At 35.9% G+C, this 25,418-nt stretch overlaps 4 protein-coding genes across 5 annotated transcripts; 1 reads left to right on the forward strand and 3 right to left on the reverse strand.

The window, feature by feature from the left end:
- Positions 1-1,585: 1,585 nt before the first annotated feature.
- Positions 1,586-24,576, reverse strand: LOC114316881 (uncharacterized; the record flags this gene model as incomplete). Its single annotated transcript, XM_082877503.1, has 9 exons — positions 1,586-2,243; positions 2,323-2,409; positions 21,927-22,281; positions 22,373-22,471; positions 22,718-23,052; positions 23,139-23,229; positions 23,379-23,441; positions 23,601-23,647; positions 24,301-24,576. Coding segments are annotated over 9 exons (1,968 nt in total), but the record flags the coding sequence as incomplete, so codon positions are not given.
- Positions 2,434-3,419, reverse strand: LOC145794978 (ABC transporter C family member 10-like). Its single transcript, XM_082877506.1, has 2 exons — positions 3,074-3,419; positions 2,434-2,817 (listed from the first exon to the last, which is right to left on the reverse strand). Exons 1-2 carry the CDS (start codon positions 3,272-3,274, stop codon positions 2,476-2,478), a joined length of 543 nt encoding a protein of 180 aa, XP_082733632.1. The 5' UTR covers positions 3,275-3,419; the 3' UTR covers positions 2,434-2,475.
- On the reverse strand, positions 6,918-17,531 carry LOC114298969 (uncharacterized). The gene is made up of 3 exons (XM_082877507.1): positions 17,486-17,531; positions 12,314-12,400; positions 6,918-7,479 (listed from the first exon to the last, which is right to left on the reverse strand). The coding sequence occupies exons 2-3, from the start codon at positions 12,396-12,398 to the stop codon at positions 7,130-7,132; spliced, it is 435 nt and encodes a 144-aa protein (XP_082733633.1). The 5' UTR covers positions 12,399-12,400; positions 17,486-17,531; the 3' UTR covers positions 6,918-7,129.
- LOC145794977 (ABC transporter C family member 10-like) lies at positions 8,328-11,855 on the forward strand. Of its 2 annotated transcripts, none has more exons than XM_082877504.1 (4): positions 8,328-10,279; positions 10,536-10,856; positions 10,944-11,030; positions 11,110-11,855. In XM_082877504.1, exons 1-4 carry the CDS (start codon positions 10,079-10,081, stop codon positions 11,722-11,724), a joined length of 1,224 nt encoding a protein of 407 aa, XP_082733630.1. In that variant the 5' UTR covers positions 8,328-10,078; the 3' UTR covers positions 11,725-11,855. The 2 variants fall into 2 exon arrangements, with proteins under 2 accessions (XP_082733630.1, XP_082733631.1); XM_082877505.1 differs by having other exon boundaries at positions 9,937-10,279; positions 10,536-10,766.
- Positions 24,577-25,418: the final 842 nt, after the last annotated feature.

The raw sequence follows: 25,418 nt of genomic DNA on the forward strand, positions 1-25,418 counted from the left end.
AAAAACTTAGTTTGGGAAGGACTTTTTAACTTTTTTGGCTTTTTTACTTTTTTTGTGAGAGAATAGTGTAATGATTATGGGTTGAATGTGATGCTTTGTTTGTTGTGGCTGAAATAGCCTATTTTGTCTTTTGCGGCTACAATAGCCAAAAAAGCTCATAAACTCACTTCCCTTCATTTGGCAATGACTTTTTTAGTTGGCTTTTTGATTTTTTTGACTTTTTTAGCCTGTGACTTTTTTGTTCGTTTGGTATTCTTGATTGATTTTTTTAGCTTTTTAGCTTTGGAATAGTGGTTTTTTTTTTTTTTTTTGGTTTTTTGTGATTTTTTGACTTTTTTTGTTATTTTGTGATTATTTAGCCAAAAATGAACACCAAACACCACCTAGTATGTTATTTAAGTCCCATTATTTCTCTAATATATCATTTCAAACCCAACCCATATTTCATAAAAAGTTAAAAAGTACACTTATTTAGATCATTCCAAACAACCCTTTAAGAGTTTTGGAAACGTGATTTCACACCTTTAGTTAGAATTTTCAAAAATTGATTCCACACCTACTTTTGAAAACACGTCTACTTGGTCATCCTTCCACACGTTCGGCTGGTTGACCAGAACAGTGTTTGTTTGTTTTTTTTTGAGCAATTGGTACCTGTTATTTTTTATATTTTAAGTACAAAATATTTTTAAAATTTTTTATAAGATTTTAATAAAATTTTGAATTGTGTGTTTAATTATGAGGTATAAATTTTTAAATCAATCAACTTTTTAAATTTTTAAATTTTAATTTTTTTTTCAAAACTCATGATTAAATAAATTTTTTATTTTCAAATCATAATTCAAAATTTTACAAATTCAAAACAGCCCAAGGCGTACTTTTATTCGCGTATATACCGTTAGATGTGAGGTTAGGCGAAACCCTAAATATTCAGCCGCCTCCCTCTCCAGTCATGGCCAACTTCTTCAGAATCTCAGCAGCTCGCAGAGCTCTCTCTGAGCAACTCTCTCACTCGGCTATGGCGTTCTTCGGAAGAGGTAAGATTCATCATAAATGTAAATCTCGTAAATACTTTGAAGCATAAATTACGTCATAGTTTTATTGTAGAGATTTTTACCCGACTGAGTATCCTTTCCAATGGTGTTGAGTCATAGAAGGACATTGGTGCTCGGAAAAGAGATGTCATTAGCTTGGAAAAAATAGATTTTGATGTACTAAGACCCAAAACAACTACTAGATAAGATCTAAGGAGCAAGAATATTGACGCACCATGACATCTTTGGAATGTGGTAAAGTGAAAATATTGACAAAGACATAGAGATGATTAACAAGGAGGTCAATTTAGAATGCAGGCACATTCACCTTGTTTGGCTTTACCCATTTTTCAGAAAATTGAAATTTTTATTTTAAGTGTTTTTTTTTTTTTACTAGTTTTTATTTTATTTTTTTTTAAATATTTGCGAGCAGGTAAAAATTAAGGAAAACCAATACTCAAATTGTGTTCCAGGTTGACCCTATACTCAAATTGAAGTTGAAAGCCAATTCAAGGTCCACAACACTCAGATCAGAAGATACCTATACAAATAAGGCATAAATGTAAATCTCGTAAATACTTTGAAGCATAATTTACGTCATAGTTTTATTGTAGAGATTTTTACCCGACTGAGTATCCTTCCTGATGGCGTTGAGTCATAGAAGGACATTGGTGCTCGGAAAAGAGATGTCATTAGCTTGGAAAAAATAGATTTTGATGTACTAAGACCCAAAGCAACTACTAGATAAGATCTAAGGAGCAAGAATATTGACGCACCACACCCAATCAACGAATATACTAAGATTAGTTTCAATCTGCTTATGCTAGAGTCCTGTACATCAACAGCTAACCACAGGCTCTGTAAAAACTGCCCAATGGTGAAGATAATATGAAGGATAACCACCAGGGATAGGTACAAGAAGCCCGTGCTCTGATTCAAATATTGTATGTAAGGTTTGAGACCTGTATCTCCTATTTCTCTTTCTTCTTTCGTAATCAACTGGTCTCCTAATGGTTCTCTGAGCTGTTCTTCTGTATTAATACCTTCCTGGATCTCTTCTGTAAGGGCTTTAGATTTTGGGGAACCATACTTGATGTGCTTCTCGGAACCAACTGTGTCTTTGTGAGCATTGACAAGGTTTTGAAATTGCTGGCTACAAGCTAGCAATTGATTGTAGGTAGCTGCTTCCACAATCTTCCCTTCAAACATTAACTACCAACGAAAAAATGAGCAGAACATGTCAATCTTAAAGAAAGGTAATGGAGAAATTGACAATTGTTGAGTGTCTAACCAAGATAGAATCAAAAGTTGGAAGGAAGTCAACTTGGTGAGTCACGAGTAAGACCGTTTTCCCTGCCAGAGCTCCCATGACATATTCCTGGCCAAAACTTATATTAGCTTTTTACTTGGGAAAAAAAGTTTCAATAGTAGGAAAAAAAAATAGTTAAACAATAATTGTATTCACATTAAACAAACTGGTTGCAGTATGTGCATCAACAGCGCTGAACGGATCATCTAAGAGATACACATCTGCATCTTGATATAGTGCACGTACAAGTTGAACTCGTTGCTTCTGGCCACCACTGAGATTAACACCTCGTTCTCCAATTATAGTGCAATCACCAAATGGAAGCAACTCGAGATCTTTTATTAGGGAACACTTTTCAAGTACTTCGTGGTATCTATGTTTATCCATGTTGGACCCAAAGAGAATATTTTCTTGTATTGTCCCTGTTTGGATCCATGCTGTTTGAGAAACATAGGCAACCTTTCCATGTACTTGAACCTAGAAAATTAAGCAACATGAATACCAGTATATAAGCCATTTAGGCTTGAACAAATTATTTCTAAATTGGAAATCTTTTTAGGTTTAGTTTCAAGCTTCTTATACTTTTAAATATTTAGAGAACTATGGATCAGAGGACAAGACAGTGTATGTTCTTGTGTTGCCAATATGTTACTTCTCACTTCTAGACACTACCAAAGTTGGAAAAAGAAAATTCTTGGCTTGAAAAATAAAATTAAGTGAAACGAAGACTTACTATGTTATTGATGTTTGGAACCTCCCCAAGAATTGTGGCTATAAGGGTCGATTTACCTGAGCCAACCTCTCCACATACAGCTATCTTCTCACCAAATTGAACCACCAAGTTTATGTCAGCTAGAGTGGGCTTTAAAGAACTAGCATCCCATGAAATTCGAGTAGAATTGATCAATATAGACTGCTCGAGTTCTTCTTTCATATCACACTTTCGCTTGATATGTCTATTTTGCAACTCGGGTCCCTCGAGAAACTTCACTATTCGCAGGTATTTTCAATGGATTAGATCAAAGGATTGATTGGCAAAATGGGTTGGGCTATATCCCAAACAATGGAATTGAACTTCAAACGCAGATTTGATCATTGGAAGTAAGTGGCCCATTTCAAGCTATTATTCGAATGAACCAAGAAAGGAAAGACTTGCAACAAAAGAAAGAGATTTACGGGAACCATGAAGAGATAAGCAATGAGAACAGCAAGACACGGATGAGAATATAGGCAAAGTTGAGAAGGAGTTCTGGACAAACCACAGCTTGGCCAAGAAATGGTTTCAAAAGGGGCAATTTTCAGGGCGGTTGTAGCTGCAATTTCATTTTCTGTATCGCAGCATAGCTCCTCTAGTAGAAGAAGACATCTAATGAATCAAAGCTCAAGCTATGATTCAAATCGGCAAAGCTTTGGGAGTGGATTTTGAAGGTAAGGAAACGGAAGTAGCTGAAAGAATTATGGAAATGGAACAAAATGACCTAGAGTAGCTAGCTCAAAGGAATGAGGAAATGGGTGCTTAAATGAGTAGCCTAGGAGGTAAAAGGGAAAATTTTGTTCTAATGAAGATTATGTCTTGATTGGGTAGGTTTGAAAAACGAAGGAGAGTGAAAGATTTTCTCAAACTTATAAAGGTGGATAGGGTACTTTTTCAAGAAACAAAAAGATGAAACATCTTAGAACAATTTGTTAGATCTCTTTGGCCTGGTGATTTGGTGGAATTTATGGTAGTGGATGCTATAGGCAATATGAGAGGGCTATTGTGTGTATAAAAGATTGATGTGTTTGACCTAGTGGACTGCTGCAGTAATAGGAATGTCATCGTTCTTTCAGGAATGATAGATTATCAACTTGATTGTGTTATAGCTAATGTATATGCACATAATGATAGTGTGAGAAGAAGGAATTTGTGGGAAGTCATAACCAACCTCAAAACCTTTTTTCTTAAACCTTGGTGCATTAGGGGGGATTTCAATGAGGTTAGAGCTATTGATGAAAGGAAAAGGTGTATAAGGAGAGATAGAGAAATGAATGAGTTTAATGATTTTATCGATGACCTTGAAATGGTGGATACCCCAATGTTTGGAAGAAAATATACCTGGTGCAACTCACAGGAATGTGATAGATGGAGTAGATCAGATAGATTCTTATCAAGTCCAATGTGGTTAGAATGGTTCAAATTTAAACTCTGGGGGCTATCAAGGTTGCTATCTAATCATTGCCAATTCTTTTGATGGAAGATGATATGGATTGGGGACTCAAACCCTTTAGATTTATTAATGCCTGGGTTTTGCACCCGTCTTTCTTGAAGGTGAGAAAGGTTTGGAAAACACATAAGTGGTAGGCTAGGTATGCTATAGAATAAAGACAAGATTGCAAGCAGTTAAAGAGGCCTTAAGGAAATGTAATTATTATGTCTCTGGGAATGTAAACGGTAAGAGGAACTGAATTACTTGGATTTGATTGCTGAATTGAGATCCTTACAAGATGTTGAAGTAAGGAGAAGAAAGGAAATCAAAGGGAACGTATGGAAGTCAAGAAAAATGGAAGAATGGATTTGGTTACAGAAGTCTAGAGTGAACTGCGCTCTAAAAGGTGAAAGAAATACCAGGTATTTCCACATCATGGCTACCAAAAGGCATAATAGGCATCTAATGGATTCAATCACTGTAAATGGAATTAGCTATAATAATCCCATGGAGAAGAAGTAGGTGGTGTCTAACTACTTGAAGAGTGCCTTCCCTGAATATTGAGAGGACAGACCAAAATTCTCTTGTGATTTCAAGACAATTGAGCCAAGCCATCATCTAAAATACTTGAGAAGACTTCTTTGAAGCAGAAATTTGGACTATCATCAAGGAATGTGATGGTGACAAAGCTCATGGGCCTGATGAATTTAATTCAACATGCTTCCTAAAAGGGTGGAGATTTATGAATTTATGTACATTACTACATAGCTTTTAGGTTGTGTTTGGATCTTGGATTTATATTTTAGGATTTGTGGAGAAAAAGTGGGGAAAATAATTTCAAGGTCTCATTATTGTCAAGTAATATTGATAAATGGAGTAGCATTGTTGTTGGCCTAAAATGTTGGCATTTTCTTGTTGGTCTTTCAGCCAACTTACTGCTACTTAGACCAATTATAGTTGAAGAGTCTTATTAGTTTTTGGATTGTATTTTATTTATTTATTTATATTTATATTTTTGTTTTTGGAACTTGTAGTTTTTGGCTTGAAATGGTTAATTTCCTGCTAGCTGTGAGTGACCAATAGCTGTAATTAATCTTCTGACCTTTAGGATTTAATAACTTTTCTTTATAAGCAAATTTTTAAGGCTTTTTTTTTCCTCCTTTAGATTATTTTATTCCCTATTATCTCTTTCTCGTAAAACAATTAATGGTTTTTTTCTGAGTTAAACTCAACTGGAGAATGGGTCTGAGTAAAATAATTTCTGACTTAAACTCAATAGTTTTTGCATTTAATTTTAATTGGCAAATCGTAGTGATTTCTTTTTTTTACTTTTTTCTTTTTTTTCAGGGACACTATTGTCGAAGAAGTCCGTGAGGGTGGAGAAAAAATGGGGCCACCCAATATACATCATTGGCCATGACAAGACTACTGGTTCTAGCCATGCTGATAGGCTCAATTATATTGCCTCCCTAGCATCGATTGCTTCATTTGGAACATACTTAGGTTACTATCTGGCAGAAAAGCCTCCTCTGTTGGACTTGGAGGGTGTGAAAGCGGTGGTGGCTTTGGGAACTGCTATCCAAGCTCAGGGCGAAAGTTTGCAAGAAGAGATGACAACCATAGGGAGCAACATCGAGACGATTAAGAAAGACATCCAGGAGCTGAAGCAGAAGAAATCCGACTTCAGGTTTTGGTGAGATGGAGATTATTCTTGAAGGGTTTTTACGTTTTTTAATTAACAGAATGCCTATATCTATGCCTATATCTATTGTTTCTTGGATAAAAAAATGTCTATAGTTGACACGTAACCTTCGAGGAAAAATATCCTACTCATATGCCATGAAAGAAACTGTGATGAACAAATTATGTTTTTTTAATTAGAATTTTTGCTTTCTCTATTGCATGATAAGTATTGACTTTTTGTTGGTATCGATGAGATGTAATTCATAAAGTAAGATCTTTCTGATTTTAGTGTTTAGTTTTTTGGTTTTTCGTGTTTTTTTATTTTTAGTGAATATTTTTTAATATTTTAAATAATTTTTTTAGTTTTTAAACATATCTAACATAAATATACCTAAAAAGTAAAAAATTCGCGAAAAAAATCTTTTAAAATTCACTAAATACCAAAAATATAAAAAAAAAATACAAGTATTTAGTACATTTTTTTATTGTTATGTATTTATTAATTTTTTAAAATATTTTTTCACAATTTTTTTATTTTTTAGATACATCTAAGTGAGGTGCATCTAAAAACGTAAAAAAATATATTTAAAATTTTAAAAATATTCACTAAAAATAAAAAAACACGAAAAATCAAAAAACTAAACACTAAAATCAGAAAGATCTTACTTTATGAATTACATCTCATCGATACCAACAAAAAGTCAATACTTATCATGCAATAGAGAAAGCAAAAATTCTAATTAAAAAAACATAATTTGTTCATCACAGTTTCTTTCATGGCATATGAGTAGGATATTTTTCCTCGAAGGTTACGTGTCAACTATAGACATTTTTTTATCCAAGAAACAATAGATATAGGCATAGATATAGGCATTCTGTTAATTAAAAAACGTAAAAACCCTTCAAGAATAATCTCCATCTCACCAAAACCTGAAGTCGGATTTCTTCTGCTTCAGCTCCTGGATGTCTTTCTTAATCGTCTCGATGTTGCTCCCTATGGTTGTCATCTCTTCTTGCAAACTTTCGCCCTGAGCTTGGATAGCAGTTCCCAAAGCCACCACCGCTTTCACACCCTCCAAGTCCAACAGAGGAGGCTTTTCTGCCAGATAGTAACCTAAGTATGTTCCAAATGAAGCAATCGATGCTAGGGAGGCAATATAATTGAGCCTATCAGCATGGCTAGAACCAGTAGTCTTGTCATGGCCAATGATGTATATTGGGTGGCCCCATTTTTTCTCCACCCTCACGGACTTCTTCGACAATAGTGTCCCTGAAAAAAAAGAAAAAAGTAAAAAAAAGAAATCACTACGATTTGCCAATTAAAATTAAATGCAAAAACTATTGAGTTTAAGTCAGAAATTATTTTACTCAGACCCATTCTCCAGTTGAGTTTAACTCAGAAAAAAACCATTAATTGTTTTACGAGAAAGAGATAATAGGGAATAAAATAATCTAAAGGAGGAAAAAAAAAGCCTTAAAAATTTGCTTATAAAGAAAAGTTATTAAATCCTAAAGGTCAGAAGATTAATTACAGCTATTGGTCACTCACAGCTAGCAGGAAATTAACCATTTCAAGCCAAAAACTACAAGTTCCAAAAACAAAAATATAAATATAAATAAATAAATAAAATACAATCCAAAAACTAATAAGACTCTTCAACTATAATTGGTCTAAGTAGCAGTAAGTTGGCTGAAAGACCAACAAGAAAATGCCAACATTTTAGGCCAACAACAATGCTACTCCATTTATCAATATTACTTGACAATAATGAGACCTTGAAATTATTTTCCCCACTTTTTCTCCACAAATCCTAAAATATAAATCCAAGATCCAAACACAACCTAAAAGCTATGTAGTAATGTACATAAATTCATAAATCTCCACCCTTTTAGGAAGCATGTTGAATTAAATTCATCAGGCCCATGAGCTTTGTCACCATCACATTCCTTGATGATAGTCCAAATTTCTGCTTCAAAGAAGTCTTCTCAAGTATTTTAGATGATGGCTTGGCTCAATTGTCTTGAAATCACAAGAGAATTTTGGTCTGTCCTCTCAATATTCAGGGAAGGCACTCTTCAAGTAGTTAGACACCACCTACTTCTTCTCCATGGGATTATTATAGCTAATTCCATTTACAGTGATTGAATCCATTAGATGCCTATTATGCCTTTTGGTAGCCATGATGTGGAAATACCTGGTATTTCTTTCACCTTTTAGAGCGCAGTTCACTCTAGACTTCTGTAACCAAATCCATTCTTCCATTTTTCTTGACTTCCATACGTTCCCTTTGATTTCCTTTCTTCTCCTTACTTCAACATCTTGTAAGGATCTCAATTCAGCAATCAAATCCAAGTAATTCAGTTCCTCTTACCGTTTACATTCCCAGAGACATAATAATTACATTTCCTTAAGGCCTCTTTAACTGCTTGCAATCTTGTCTTTATTCTATAGCATACCTAGCCTACCACTTATGTGTTTTCCAAACCTTTCTCACCTTCAAGAAAGACGGGTGCAAAACCCAGGCATTAATAAATCTAAAGGGTTTGAGTCCCCAATCCATATCATCTTCCATCAAAAGAATTGGCAATGATTAGATAGCAACCTTGATAGCCCCCAGAGTTTAAATTTGAACCATTCTAACCACATTGGACTTGATAAGAATCTATCTGATCTACTCCATCTATCACATTCCTGTGAGTTGCACCAGGTATATTTTCTTCCAAACATTGGGGTATCCACCATTTCAAGGTCATCGATAAAATCATTAAACTCATTCATTTCTCTATCTCTCCTTATACACCTTTTCCTTTCATCAATAGCTCTAACCTCATTGAAATCCCCCCTAATGCACCAAGGTTTAAGAAAAAAGGTTTTGAGGTTGGTTATGACTTCCCACAAATTCCTTCTTCTCACACTATCATTATGTGCATATACATTAGCTATAACACAATCAAGTTGATAATCTATCATTCCTGAAAGAACGATGACATTCCTATTACTGCAGCAGTCCACTAGGTCAAACACATCAATCTTTTATACACACAATAGCCCTCTCATATTGCCTATAGCATCCACTACCATAAATTCCACCAAATCACCAGGCCAAAGAGATCTAACAAATTGTTCTAAGATGTTTCATCTTTTTGTTTCTTGAAAAAGTACCCTATCCACCTTTATAAGTTTGAGAAAATCTTTCACTCTCCTTCGTTTTTCAAACCTACCCAATCAAGACATAATCTTCATTAGAACAAAATTTTCCCTTTTACCTCCTAGGCTACTCATTTAAGCACCCATTTCCTCATTCCTTTGAGCTAGCTACTCTAGGTCATTTTGTTCCATTTCCATAATTCTTTCAGCTACTTCCGTTTCCTTACCTTCAAAATCCACTCCCAAAGCTTTGCCGATTTGAATCATAGCTTGAGCTTTGATTCATTAGATGTCTTCTTCTACTAGAGGAGCTATGCTGCGATACAGAAAATGAAATTGCAGCTACAACCGCCCTGAAAATTGCCCCTTTTGAAACCATTTCTTGGCCAAGCTGTGGTTTGTCCAGAACTCCTTCTCAACTTTGCCTATATTCTCATCCGTGTCTTGCTGTTCTCATTGCTTATCTCTTCATGGTTCCCGTAAATCTCTTTCTTTTGTTGCAAGTCTTTCCTTTCTTGGTTCATTCGAATAATAGCTTGAAATGGGCCACTTACTTCCAATGATCAAATCTGCGTTTGAAGTTCAATTCCATTGTTTGGGATATAGCCCAACCCATTTTGCCAATCAATCCTTTGATCTAATCCATTGAAAATACCTGCGAATAGTGAAGTTTCTCGAGGGACCCGAGTTGCAAAATAGACATATCAAGCGAAAGTGTGATATGAAAGAAGAACTCGAGCAGTCTATATTGATCAATTCTACTCGAATTTCATGGGATGCTAGTTCTTTAAAGCCCACTCTAGCTGACATAAACTTGGTGGTTCAATTTGGTGAGAAGATAGCTGTATGTGGAGAGGTTGGCTCAGGTAAATCGACCCTTATAGCCACAATTCTTGGGGAGGTTCCAAACATCAATAACATAGTAAGTCTTCGTTTCACTTAATTTTATTTTTCAAGCCAAGAATTTTCTTTTTCCAACTTTGGTAGTGTCTAGAAGTGAGAAGTAACATATTGGCAACACAAGAACATACACTGTCTTGTCCTCTGATCCATAGTTCTCTAAATATTTAAAAGTATAAGAAGCTTGAAACTAAACCTAAAAAGATTTCCAATTTAGAAATAATTTGTTCAAGCCTAAATGGCTTATATACTGGTATTCATGTTGCTTAATTTTCTAGGTTCAAGTACATGGAAAGGTTGCCTATGTTTCTCAAACAGCATGGATCCAAACAGGGACAATACAAGAAAATATTCTCTTTGGGTCCAACATGGATAAACATAGATACCACGAAGTACTTGAAAAGTGTTCCCTAATAAAAGATCTCGAGTTGCTTCCATTTGGTGATTGCACTATAATTGGAGAACGAGGTGTTAATCTCAGTGGTGGCCAGAAGCAACGAGTTCAACTTGTACGTGCACTATATCAAGATGCAGATGTGTATCTCTTAGATGATCCGTTCAGCGCTGTTGATGCACATACTGCAACCAGTTTGTTTAATGTGAATACAATTATTGTTTAACTATTTTTTTTTCCTACTATTGAAACTTTTTTTCCCAAGTAAAAAGCTAATATAAGTTTTGGCCAGGAATATGTCATGGGAGCTCTGGCAGGGAAAACGGTCTTACTCGTGACTCACCAAGTTGACTTCCTTCCAACTTTTGATTCTATCTTGGTTAGACACTCAACAATTGTCAATTTCTCCATTACCTTTCTTTAAGATTGACATGTTCTGCTCATTTTTTCGTTGGTAGTTAATGTTTGAAGGGAAGATTGTGGAAGCAGCTACCTACAATCAATTGCTAGCTTGTAGCCAGCAATTTCAAAACCTTGTCAATGCTCACAAAGACACAGTTGGTTCCGAGAAGCACATCAAGTATGGTTCCCCAAAATCTAAAGCCCTTACAGAAGAGATCCAGGAAGGTATTAATACAGAAGAACAGCTCAGAGAACCATTAGGAGACCAGTTGATTACGAAAGAAGAAAGAGAAATAGGAGATACAGGTCTCAAACCTTACATACAATATTTGAATCAGAGCACGGGCTTCTTGTACCTATCCCTGGTGGTTATCCTTCATATTATCTTCACCATTGGGCAGTTTTTACAGAGCCTGTGGTTAGCTGTTGATGTACAGGACTCTAGCATAAGCAGATTGAAACTAATCTTAGTATATTCGTTGATTGGGTGTGGTGCGTCAATATTCTTGCTCCTTAGATCTTATCTAGTAGTTGCTTTGGGTCTTAGTACATCAAAATCTATTTTTTCCAAGCTAATGACATCTCTTTTCCGAGCACCAATGTCCTTCTATGACTCAACGCCATCAGGAAGGATACTCAGTCGGGTAAAAATCTCTACAATAAAACTATGACGTAAATTATGCTTCAAAGTATTTACGAGATTTACATTTATGCCTTATTTGTATAGGTATCTTCTGATCTGAGTGTTGTGGACCTTGAATTGGCTTTCAACTTCAATTTGAGTATAGGGTCAACCTGGAACACAATTTGAGTATTGGTTTTCCTTAATTTTTACCTGCTCGCAAATATTTAAAAAAAAAAAAAAAACTAGTAAAAAAAAAAAACACTTAAAACAAAAATTTCAATTTTCTGAAAAATGGGTAAAGCCAAACAAGGTGAATGCGTCTGCATTCTAAATTGACCTCCTTGTTAATCATCTCTATGTCTTTGTCAATATTTTCACTTTACCACATTCCAAAGATGTCATGGTGCGTCAATATTCTTGCTCCTTAGATCTTATCTAGTAGTTGCTTTGGGTCTTAGTACATCAAAATCTATTTTTTCCAAGCTAATGACATCTCTTTTCCGAGCACCAATGTCCTTCTATGACTCAACGCCATTGGAAAGGATACTCAGTCGGGTAAAAATCTCTACAATAAAACTATGACGTAATTTATGCTTCAAAGTATTTACGAGATTTACATTTATGATGAATCTTACCTCTTCCGAAGAACGCCATAGCCGAGTGAGAGAGCTGCTCAGAGAGAGCTCTGCGAGCTGCTGAGATTCTGAAGAAGTTGGCCATGACTGGAGAGGGAGGCGGCTGAATATTTAGGGTTTCGCCTAACCTCACATCTAACAGTATATACGCGAATAAAAGTACGCCCTGGGCTGTTTTGAATTTGCAAAATTTTGAATTATGATTTGAAAATAAAAAATTTATTTAATCATGAGTTTTGAAAAAAAAATTAAATTTTTAAAATTTAAAAAGTTGATTGATTTAAAAATTTATACCTCATAATTAAACACACAATTCAAAATTTTATTAAAATCTTATAAAAATATTTAAAAATATTTTGTACTTAAAATATAAAAAATAACAGGTACCAATTGCTCAAAAAAAACAAACAAACACTGTTCTGGTCAACCAGCCGAACGTGTGGAAGGATGACCAAGTAGACGTGTTTTCAAAAGTAGGTGTGGAATCAATTTTTGAAAATTCTAACTAAAGGTGTGAAATCACGTTTCCAAAACTCTTAAAGGGTTGTTTGGAATGATCTAAATAAGTGTACTTTTTAACTTTTTATGAAATATGGGTTGGGTTTAAAATGATATATTAGAGAAATAATGGGACTTAAATAACATACTAGGTGGTGTTTGGTTTTCATTTTTGGCTAAATAATCACAAAATAACAAAAAAAGTCAAAAAATCACAAAAAAACCAAAAAAAAAAAAAAAAATCCACTATTCCAAAGCTAAAAAGCTAAAAAAAATCAATCAAGAATACCAAACGAACAAAAAAGTCACAAGCTAAAAAAGTCAAAAAAATCAAAAACCCAACTAAAAAAGTCATTGCCAAATGAAGAGTTTATGAGCTTTTTTGGCTATTTTAGCCACAAAAGACAAAATAGGCTATTTTAGCCACAACAAACAAAGCATCACATCCAACCCATAATCATTACACTCTTCTCTCACAAAAAAAGTAAAAAAGCCAAAAAAGCTAAAAAGTCCTTCCCAAACTAAGTTTTTTAGCCCAGGCTAAAATAGCCAAAAAGCCAACCCACTTCCCAAACAAAGGCTAAATAGGATAGTAACTTTTTGACTTTTGATTTTTTTCAAACATGTCAAACCAGTCCTAACAAACCATGATTCTCAATATGTTGGCCTGTTTGGTAACGTTTACGTTTTCAGTTTTATATTTACAAAAATTTTATAAACTAGTTTCTGTTTATTTTTAGAAAAACATAAACTACAAACGCGTTTAGTTTAGACAAAATGTTTAAAAAAAATTTAAAATATAAAAAATAGTGAGAAATGACAAGTGGTAGCGGGTGGTAGATGGAGACGAGTGGTGGAGGCGGAAGATGGTGATGGAAAATGATGGCGGGTGGTAGTGGCGAAAGACGGTGGTGGAAAATGGTGACAGGTGGTGGGTGATGGTGGCAGAAGACGATGGTGAAAAGTGGTGACGGGTTTGTGGATGGTGGTGGTAGGTGGGTGGGGGCGGGTGGATGGGTGACGGTGGCGGGTGGTAGGTGGTAGCAAGTGGCTGGTGGTGGTGGTGGTGGTGGTGGTGGTGGCGGGTGGTGGGTGGCGGTAGTAGGTGGGTGGCGGATGGCGGGTGGTGACGGGTGGGTGGTAGTGGCAGGTAGGTGGTGGTGGTGGTGAGCTATGAAGCATGGACACGCTAGATTTCATGCCGTGGAGGTGTCTGACACAGAGACACGCCGGGGACACGGGGACACGCCGGGTGGCGTGTCCATTTAATTTAATTATTTTTTTACAGGGGACACGGCGGCGACACGGCAGGGACACGCGTGTCCACCAAATTTGGACACGCATGTCCAAATCTAGACACAAAGAACAAAAGAGAAGGGGAAGATTAAGGTCAAGAGACAATACCAAGGCATTATAGTACCATTGTTGTACCAGAGTAAGGTCAAGAGACAGTCGGTTCAGGCTTATCCAATTGAAGACCTACCTCCATCAGTCGATTTAAACCAATTGATCCACCACCTCCATCCAGTCGATTGAAGACCGTCGACCCCCATTAAGTTGATCGAAGGTAAGCCCCTCTCTCTCAGTTGATCAGTCGATCTCCATCAGTCCATCAGTCGTCTTCCATCCAGACGACTTCGAAGGTAAGCTCTCTCTCTCTCTCTCTCTCTCTCTCGCTCTCGCTCTTTCTTTCTCTTCGATCGTCTCTGTCCTCTCTCTCTCTGTCTTCGATCATCTATGTTCTCCCCCTCCCTCTTTCTCTCTGTTTTTGCATATAATTAACTTTATATAAGATAATTTATCATATATAATATATATAATAAAATTTATAAATTATAATTTTTATCTTATAAATTAAAATATTTAATTGTTATTTCTTAAAATACCATATATAATAATAATTTTTGTAAATTATTATTTCTTAACTTTTTAACATATAATAAATAAAATAAATCATCCAATTATTTAAAAGAAATCTAATTAAATCATATATAATAAAAAATATATATAAAATAAAATATCTAATTTTTCTTTTTATTTATTTTAACATATTTTATTATTCTTTATTTGTTATATATTTTTATTTATATATAATATATATTATATATCATTTAAAAATAAAAATAATAAATTAACAATAACACGTTATTTAAAAAATATAATAAATAAGTAAAATAATTAATGTGTATTAAAATAAAAATATTTATAAAAAAATTAAAAAATTTGTCGTGTCCCCTGCCGTGTCCGTGTCCGTGCTTCTTAGGTGATGAGTGGGTGGGTGATGAGTGGGTGGGTGATGGTGGCGGGTGATAGCAAGTGGGTGGCGATGGTGGTGGTGGCGGTGGCGGTGGCAGGTAGGTGGTGGGTGGGTAATGGTGGTGGGTGGTAGCAAGTGAGTGGTAGTGGTGGTGGTGGTGGTGGTGGTGGTGGTGGTAGGTGGGTGGCGGGTGGGTGATGGTGGTGGCAGGTGGATGGCAGGTGGTGGTGGTGGTGGTGGTGGTGGTGGTGGCGGTGGCGGGTGGGTGGCTAGTGGTGGCGGAAGACGATGGTAGAAAGTGGTGACGGGTGGGTGGATGGTGGTGGCAGGTGGGTGGTGGCGGGTGGAATGTGGTAGCGAGTGGGTGGTGGTGGCGGCGGTGGCGGGTGGTGGTGGCAAGTGGGTGGCGGGTGGTAGTGGCAAGTGGGTGGTGGGGGGTAGTGACGGGTGGGTGGTGGTGGTAGTTAGTGGGTGGGTGATGGTGACAGGTGGTGGGTGGTAGCAAATGGGTGGTGGTGGTGGTAGCGGCGGCGGCAGCGGGGGTTGGTAGTGGCAGGTGGATGGCGGATAGCGGGTGGTGGCGAGTGGGTGGTGGTGGCAGGTAAGTGGTAGTAGGTGGGTGATGGTGGTGGGTGGTAACCAGTGGGTTGTGGTGGTGGTGGTGGGTGGTAGTGGCGGATGGGTAGCAGATGGTGGCAGGTGGGTGGTAAGTGGTGGCGGCGGGCAGTGGATGGTAGTGGCAGGCGGGTGGGTGGGTGGTGGTGGTGGCGGCGGCGGCGGCGGCAACGGCGATGGGTGGGTAGTGGTGACGAGTGGGTGACAGGTGGCTGGTGGGTGGCAAGTGGCTGGTGGTGGCGGGTCGTAGGTGGTGAGTGTTGGTGACAGGTGGTAGTGGGGGGTAGGTGGTGGTAGCGGAAGACAGTGGTGGAAAATGATGGCGGGTGGTGGCTAGTGTTGAGTGGTAAAAAAAAAAAAACTCAAAACTCAAAACGTAAACTCATTTTTTGAGTTTACATTTTTTGGCCAAATTTATAAACTAAGATCATTGATTTATAAATCAAAAATTTACCAAACAAGTTTTTATTTGAGTTTTTAAAATTTTTGTAAATATAAACTGAAAACTGAAAACGCAAGTGTTATCAAACGACATCTAAATAATCAATTAGTTTAGCTTAAATTTTTTTAATTAATTTTTAAAAAAATTGAGCTTTTTTATTTTTCATATTTTTAATAAATATTTTTAAAATTTTTAATATATTTTTTATATTTTTAGATGTACCTTACATAGATATATCTAAAAAATAAAATATTTATAAAAAAAAATATTTTACAAAATCAATAATGCACAATAATATAAAAATACACTGAATTTTCATTTCTTTTGTATTATTGGTATTTAGTGATTTTTTTTAAAAAAAAAAAAATCACAAATATTATACCTTTTAAATGTATTTATATGGTAAATGTATCTAAAAATTAAAAACTTACTTAAAATATTAAAAAAAATTAGTGAAAATAAAAAAACACAAAAAAAAAAAAATTCAATTTTTTGAAAACTGAATTCAGCAAATTGAAACCAAACAAGGTGGTGTTTATTCATAAATCATTTTTCACTCACTTATACTCCACGTAGTCTAAATTGTTTTTTTATATTCCAACAAATCCTATGAATAATATAATTACCAAAATACCCCTAATAATAATAGGATGAACCCCACATTAATATTCACATTGACACTCAGAATGTTCCATGATGCGAATATACACATTGTCAATGTGAATATTCAACCTATCAATGTGAACATTCGACCTATCAACGTGAATATTCACATCGTCAAATTTATTTAATGTGAATATTCACGTTACCAAGTTGTTAAATGTTCAAAAAAATATTTATAAGTATAAAATTGTTCATCAAATGCCTTAATGGTTGAGAAATGAAGTTGTACATTTTGTGATAGTGTTACGTATTTAATGATAATGTCATGTAATTTTTTATTCAAACATTTTTTAATCACAAATTGTGTAACGATATCATAATAATGTGTAACTTTATTTCTCAAACGCAAATTGTCATAAATCTTATCAAAAAAATATGTAATATTTACCACAAAAATATATAATCCGGTGCATACAATATACATTTTGTGATATATAGTAGTATTAAGGGGAATGTTATGGTACACAAAATCACAAAAAGTGTATGCATCCATATTACACATTTTTGTGATATATGTTATGTATTTGTATGATATATATATATATATATATATTTTTTTTTTTTTTTGATATAGTTACGACAATTGTAAATGAGTATTTTTGTGATAATGTTATGCATTTTTTGGCTAGAAAATATCTAAATATAAAATATATAATATTACCACAAAAATAAATAATATTACCAACAAAACACGTACCATTACCATCACTTGTGATATCCACATCCGTAGATCTACGTTTACGTCACCATGGTTCATGGTTGTTGTTCTGGAAATTCTGTGGAAAAAAATTTCAATAAAACCCAACAGATCTGTTTAAATACGATCCGAATCTGTCGATCCAAGTGTTTTAATCTTGAATTGCAAAAAAAATAATAATAATAATTAAAATTAAAAACTCAGAGATGAAGTGACGGATCTGATGTGTTTTTTCTTCTTTTGTGTTTTCATGGTTGTTGTCCTTGAAATTCTGTGGCAAAAATTGTTAATAAAACCCAACAGATCTGTTTAAGAACAATCCGAATCTGTCGATCCAAGCGTTATTACCTTGAATTGCAAAAATAATAATAATAATAATAATAATAATAATAATAATAATTAAAATTAAAAATAAAAACTCACAAATGAAGTGACGGATCTGATGTGTTTTTTTCTTATTTTGTGTTTCAACAATGATTCATCCCACTAAAAACATCACCACTAATAGCACTAATGCATTAAAAAAGTAAAAAAAAAAAAAAAATACAACTCCAAGACCAAAACATCACATCATTAATAGCGGGATCCACTGTCACCTAATTAGTGAGAGCACTAATTAGTCCTCCCAAGCATTTTTCTTTGTGTTTTTACGGTTCTACAGCAGTGGGCGTGATTCTAACATCATAACTGACAGAAATTCTGCCGCCTCGTCAGTCAGGGAAAGTAGTTCTCATAACCCATCTCTACGGATATATAAGGGGGTCATATCCATCTCTACTGATATATCAGGGGGTTTTGGTTAGAAGTTTTTTTAATTTTTTTTGGATTAAAATAATATTAAAAGGTAAAATGTATAAAAATAATTAATAAGATAAAATGTTACATTAAATTTATAATCATTTCATTTTTTCTCTCACAAATATTATATCAAACTATAAAAAAAAAATACTTATCTTTCTAAATATAAAAATTTTAACCTCCTAAAATAACTAAAAATTAAAATAACCTATTAAAATAGCAACTTTCTAAACACTCACATAAAGCATAAATCCTTGGTCCCTGGTGAAATTATTATTTTGCCCTTCAATTGGGCTTTCAACCTCATTTGCTTCAAAGTGTTTGACGTTTCGTTTGGCATTGACTAATATAGTTAATTTTTTGTGTTGGAACTTTTTTAATTTGACTTTTTTAGCCTGGATGGTTTGGATTTTTTTTGCCTTTTTTGACTTTTGTAAAAGAAAAAGTGTAATAATTGTGGTTTAGATGTGACATTTTATCTTATTTACTTATGTAATATATTTTGAACTTTTGTGCTTTTTTAGCCCAACATGAAAACTAGGGGTGCAATTCGGGCGAGTTTGGTCGGGTTGAGAAGTTGTCCAAGCCCAGCCCAAGCCCACCCAAGTTCGAATTGTAATCCGAGGATATCTGCCCAAGCCCGACCCGAGTTAAATCCGAATTACTCGATTTGCCCGAATTGTAAATGAATTTTAGTTTTTCTTTTTTTTCCTTTCTTTTTTTTTTTACAGCTACATTATTAAATTATTAAATTTTGACTCTATTTACATTTTATTTTTTTTATAGAAAATCATTAATACCATCAAAATAAATAATTTATATAATGTAAGAGATATACTACTATAGTAGTCTTTACAACTTATGAGTGAAAACAGAAAGAAAAAAAAAAGTAAGATTTTATGTTATTTGTATATATAATATATATTCAATATGATTTAATAATTAAATTACTTTAATATCATGTAATGACTAATTTATATGTATATTTAATATTTTTATATATCTATATATGTATAATTCGGGCTTCGGGTTGCTCGGGTTGTTTGACGTCTTTGCCCAAGCCTGTCCAAATTTAATTCGGGCTTCTGAATTTTTGCCCAAGCCCGCACTGAATTTGAAAATATTTTGTCCAAGCCCTAAAAAAACTCGGGCTGGGCTCGGGTTGAGCCCGCCCAAGTTGCATCCCTAATGAAAACCAAACGAGGGCGAAGAGCATCCCCATCTCTCCCCCTAAACCCATTCCTTACCTATTTTAAAGGGTTAAAATCCCTTTTATACACCTTTATCAGCTCCCCTAAATAATTTCCTAAATTAACTTTTGCTACAGTGGCTCCTTATTTGTAGGGAGTCACGATAACTCCCTAATATATATATATATATATATTTGTACTTTACTTTGTTTAGGGACTGCAATACACATTTATGATTTTTATTTTTTTAAATTTATAATTAAAAATTATATTTTAATAAAATAGAGAAAAAATAGGAAGTTTGTTAATAGAATAGGAAAAGAATAGAGAGTCTATTGAGAAAAGTAGATGAAAAAGTGATTCTTAAAATAGGGAATAAATTTTTTAATAATATTTTAAGGTAAAATTTAGATAATCAGATAAGGACGCTTTCAATTGAATTTCGTTTTGTGGAGGAGGCCCTATGCTTTCACTTCTCTTGTCTTCGGCAGAGAGACCACATTAGGAATGGCAACAGGTCGGGGCGAGACCGGGGATCACACTCCCCGTCCCCGATCTTCGATGGTAATAATTTTTCCGTCCCCGATCCCCGTTGGGGAACCTATCACAGTCCCCGTCCCCGTCCCCTAATAGGGATCAGGTTTCCCTGACCTCGAAAAATTTCCCGGACAAAAAAAAAAATTAAAAAAAATAAAATAAAATCCAAGCAACAACAGCAAGTTAGCAACAACAACTATTCAACAATATCATCAACAACAACATCATCAACATCACAAAGAGAGAGAGATCTGAGTAGATAGAGAAATAAAGGATGGATAATATTTGCTTCAATAACAGGTTGTTCCCACGCCAAATAGAAAAAAATGCAATAGATTAATTAGGATAATCCATGCAAACAAAACCATAACTTTTTTCACCACTAGCTAATATGCAAAAGTGTATGAGATTGGCACATTATGCATTTTTCTACAGTTTTTCCAATTCCCAAAATGCCACCCATTTACTCCTTTTGGCAACTTTGTAACAGATTACTTCCATCATTATTATAGCAAAAGACAGCACAAACATTGCTACAACTGTTGGCTTTGTATCCTCTCTTCTTATCCAAATTTCTATCTTAAAATCGCCAAAGACAAATCATCATCACTTCCACTGTTAGAGAGAGAGAGAGAGGAGACTTGGAGGCCCCATGAGGCAGATCGAAGACTTAGAGGCCTCGCCGAGTATGGCGTTGACAGTCGAGATCTGAGTTTGCAAATCTGAGTTCAATGACGGTGATGGAAGGAAGGAGAGGAGGATAGCGTAGAGAGGGAGATCGGCGGTGAGGGAGATGATGACGGCGACGGAAGGAGGCTTTTAGAGAGAGAGAGAGAGAGATGAGAGGCCATGTGTGTGAGTGAACTGTAGTCTATGTCTGTTTTTAGGGTTTGGTTTATATATATATATAGAGGAGTATGATAGTAATTTCACTTCAGGAGAGAAACGGGGACAGGGACGAGGCTGTGAAAGCTATCCCCGTCCCTGGCCCGAAACTAGTTGGGGATTCAATTTCGAATACCATCCCCATCCCGCGGAGGTATCTTTCGGGGAAAAACCATTCTAATCGGGGTCGAGGGGTCGGATCCCCGTCGGGTCGGGTTCAAATTGTCATCCCTAGACCACATCTCTTATTTCTATCATTTTCCTTTCTCTCTTCGTCTTCTCTCTCTTTGATCACCATTGAAGTTTAAGCTTTGAGCTCCAACGGAGTTACATCAGTGGGTTTTGGGCATTATCCGAGATAGATCAATTGATTCTTCAAACTAGGTGTATTTAGATAAACAATGAGCCTCCAATCTATCTATATGCCAATATGTTGGACTCGAGGATTTGGTTATAAGACAAAAATATCTGGGCTGGAAGCATCTCAAAGCTTTACTGGCTGTTTCTCAGCTGTACTGTCTCTCGCATCAGATTGTTTTAGTTATTACATTACACCAACTCAAACTCAACAAACCCTACCGACAATCTAGCAGACCAAAAACGTTGGGATGTCTATTAGCTTACCCATAATTATATAACCCAGCCAGCCAATGCACCCAAAATTTGGCACCTCAAAGTTCTCATATGAAATTCAACTAATACCATTGAATGACATAATATATAACCAGCCAAACTTATGCCACACATGAAATTCCATTTCTGACATATATAGCTCATCCCAATGACATGAGGAAATAGCAAGAAAATAAGCTATGCTTATGGTGAGCTTTCAAATCTTATGCAGCCGTCATTTCTATAACATGGAGCATTTCATACTAGTTCTACACAAACAAATTGATGGACCAAAATGGCAAAAAGAAAATTAGGAAAGGAATGAAGGAATCAGCTCCCAACTAAGACAATGGCTTGTTAACAAAACTTGAGTAAAATGGTTTATTGAGAAGATGATTTAAAGAGTAAACTTAACAAACCTGAACGAGAGAAATATCCAATTCACTTGGGAAGGTACTGTGACCACGAGGGGATTCAGGTGAACTCATATCATGCACACTTTCCCCAGCATTTTCATTGGGAGACTGAGTAATTACACTCTCTTGAGTGTCTTTTCCTTTATACGAGAAGTTTGAGGTTGAGCAACTGGATAAAGGAACAGAAATTCCGGTCCGTTTTGAGGGAAGATCAAGGCGCTCAATCATTTGTGCAACACCAGCAATACCTGCATTCATCTCACGTTGAACTCCTCTTCCCAATTCTCTGACTGAGATATTGTGCGCAAGTAGCTTCTCTTTAAATCCTCGGGTACTTTTTGAGATTGATTCCTTATATCTGTTGCACAAGAACCATACATCCAAGAATCAAAGAAATGAAACAAGCAAGCATCAGCTCCTAAAGAAACCAAACTATCAAAAAAAAGTACCTGGCAGAAGCTGCAGAAAATTTCAATTTAACAGACTCCAAGAAAGCAAGAAATTCAGATGAGCTTGGTCTTTGTGGACTTTCGGAGCTGCAAAGGACTCTGACTAATTACCAAGCATGTAGAAAGTCATAGAATCATGTATGTGTAAGAACAGTCCGAAGAAACAGACACAAGGGATATTAGGTTGCAACAAACTTCTACATTATCAAACTCCTTCATTCACTTGTAACATTCAAAAACTATTCATCGATTATAAGGAATGAGTTAAGAGTGTGTTGGTTTATTGAAATTAATTCATGAATATATATATACCAAAATACAAGGATCAAAAGTTCTGGCAGGTACCTGGGTTTATTGCAACGGTCTCTGTTGCCAACAGAGTTGGGTTCCACATTCACAACCTCTGGAACCACAGACCTTAGAGTGCTAAATGTTGGTGAATCACCCTCCGAAAACTCATAACTGGAAGTTTGGCGTTCTTCTGGTGATGTTGTGCGCAAATGCTGCACATCAGGTAGAGGTAGATCTCCAGTAGGAACAGAGAGCAGAACCAGCGGAGGACCAATACCAGAAGATCTCGGCCTTTCCCTTCTCTCAACATAACGAGCTCTGCGTGCTGCAGCAGCAAAATGCCTCATAATACGCTCATTGAAATCTGAATCATCTCCATAAGAATTAGCCTGAGAGACGAATTTCATTATTAGCAAGCTATTTAACATAACCAATTTGAAGGATAAGTAGATTCAAGTTAAACCATAAAACTCACAATATTCATTTCATAGTCCTCATGGATATGGCGAGCATTGCGCCTTGACCTCAAATTCCTTTCATTCTCCACTGCAGCTAAAAGCTCTTGACTAAAGGTAGAAGAAAGAAACTTGACAATAAATAATAACTTCATGAGATTGAATTCATCATTGAGACACCGACACTAAGAAATTCATGAGTTAACAATAACAAATTTTTTGTGTGCCAATGTGATTCTTTCCACACAAAAATCATCTACCTGGAAGGGTCCTTCAAGACAAGAAGCTGCCAACATATAGGGCACTCTTTGCTTCTTTGTGACCTGAAGAGAAACAAGTTACCATACGAACAAACGAACACAATGTACAAGTAAAAAACATGCATGTGAACACATGGGTATGAAGTGCCATCACTGAAATATTGGTTCTAAAGTTCCAGACAGTTCAAGTTTAAACTAAATAAAAAAAGTAAGTGCATCTACCATTCAAGAATACACTGGAGATGATACTCATGTCTACAGTTGGTGACCTGTGAAAAGAAACAAAACCTCAAAGATTAATACTTGCCTGAACCTACATGTAATTATCTATAAAATGAGCAAGAACAACCAATATATCAGGACAAGTGTATTTATCATAAATTACTAGCAATCATTTGCCAAATTCGCTGTCACGACCTTAAAATTCAAAATTTTGTGACACAAACCCAATCATGAAGAGAAAAAGAGTTGCAAAAATAGAAATTCAAAAGAATAACATAATTGACCCCCAAATATATCCGATGAAGATGGCAGAATTCCAGCCAAATCAATCAATGAACTCTAAAATTAAACAGGAAAACCGGGTTTATTGCCACTACTGATCCAGCACAATATATCAATGATGTAGAAAAAGGCACAAATTGACAATCTGAGATCATAGAATCACAAAATTCGATGAAACCAACTAACCTAATTACAAACTTGAAACTCCATGAAACATATACAAACCAAACGATGATAATCCGTGACAAGATTTCGAAGTGAGAGCAAAAATTAAGCAGCTATTTTATTTCACAAATAAACTCATTCCAACTAGTTCAAAGACCATGTCTCGAGTTGTTCAAGTTCGAAGCTTCAAATCTCAATTCAATTCAACCTAAAATCACAAATTTAACATTCTTCGACTCTACTAAACACATACAGTGGGAGGATCTTGGGAGTTGAAAGGCTCGAGACAGATACTACATGCGTCTTCGAAATCATCAGAGGATTGTCGATTGAGGATACCAAATCCGCCATTTTTACAGTGATCAAGACTCCAGAGAGAGAGAGAGAGAGAGAGAGAAATGTTTGGGTAGAGAAGACGGAGATTATAAGGTGAAGTAAGGAACCCTAGAAAAATGAGAGAGAGAGAGAGAGAGAGAGGAATGAAGACGAAGAAGAGAAAGGGGCAGAAAACGCAGGAAACTTCCGCGATTCAGACGGTTGGTAGAAGTAATCAATCAAACCCAAAGGGTCTGCCTCGTGAAGTTTATATTTTCGGTTTATATTCACAAAAATTTTATAATTTGATTTTTATTTATTTTTAAAAAAATATAAATTATAAACGTATTTGGTAATTAATAAAATATTTTAAAAAATTAAAAAATACAAAAAAAAAGTGAAAAATAGCAAGTGGTGGCAAGTGGCTATGGAAGACGGTGGTAGAAAGTGGTGACGGTGAGTGATGGGTAGCGAGTGGTGGTAGGTGGTGGCAGGCAGATGGGTGGTGGTGGTGGGTGGGTGGGTGACGGTGGCAGTGGCGGGTGGTGGCGGGAGGGTGGTGGTGGCGGATGGTGGTGGTGGGTGGGTGGGTGGGTGACGGTGGTGGGTGATAGCGAGTGGGTGGTAGTGGCAGGTGGGTGGTGGGTGGTGGTGGCAGGTGGGTGACGGACAACAAGTGGTGGTGGGTGGTGGCGGGTGGTGATGGCGGGTGGATAGGTGGGTGATGGTGGCTGGTAGTGGGTGGTAATAGTGGTGGGTGGTGGTGGCAGGTGGGTGGGATGGCGGGTGGTGGTGGGTGATGGCGGGTGGTGGTAGTGGTGGTGGGTAATATTGAAAAAAATCCAATACTACTAAAAATAAATTATGTAATTGATCCCACGTGAGACACATGATTTTTTTGGGATTAATTCTATCAAGACTTACCTAACTATTTGTAACACTCTATTCTCTTTATTGATAAATCTGTTTAAATTGATCACTTTAATTATAAAAATTATATAAATACAACTCTTGTGAAATTGGTCTAAAAGAATGAAAGTAATAATATTTTTTAGT

The sequence above is a fragment of the Camellia sinensis genome, chromosome 7 (genome assembly GCF_055761805.1).
Source record: "Camellia sinensis isolate YWXY chromosome 7, ASM5576180v1, whole genome shotgun sequence".
Lineage (NCBI taxonomy): Eukaryota > Viridiplantae > Streptophyta > Magnoliopsida > Ericales > Theaceae > Camellia > Camellia sinensis.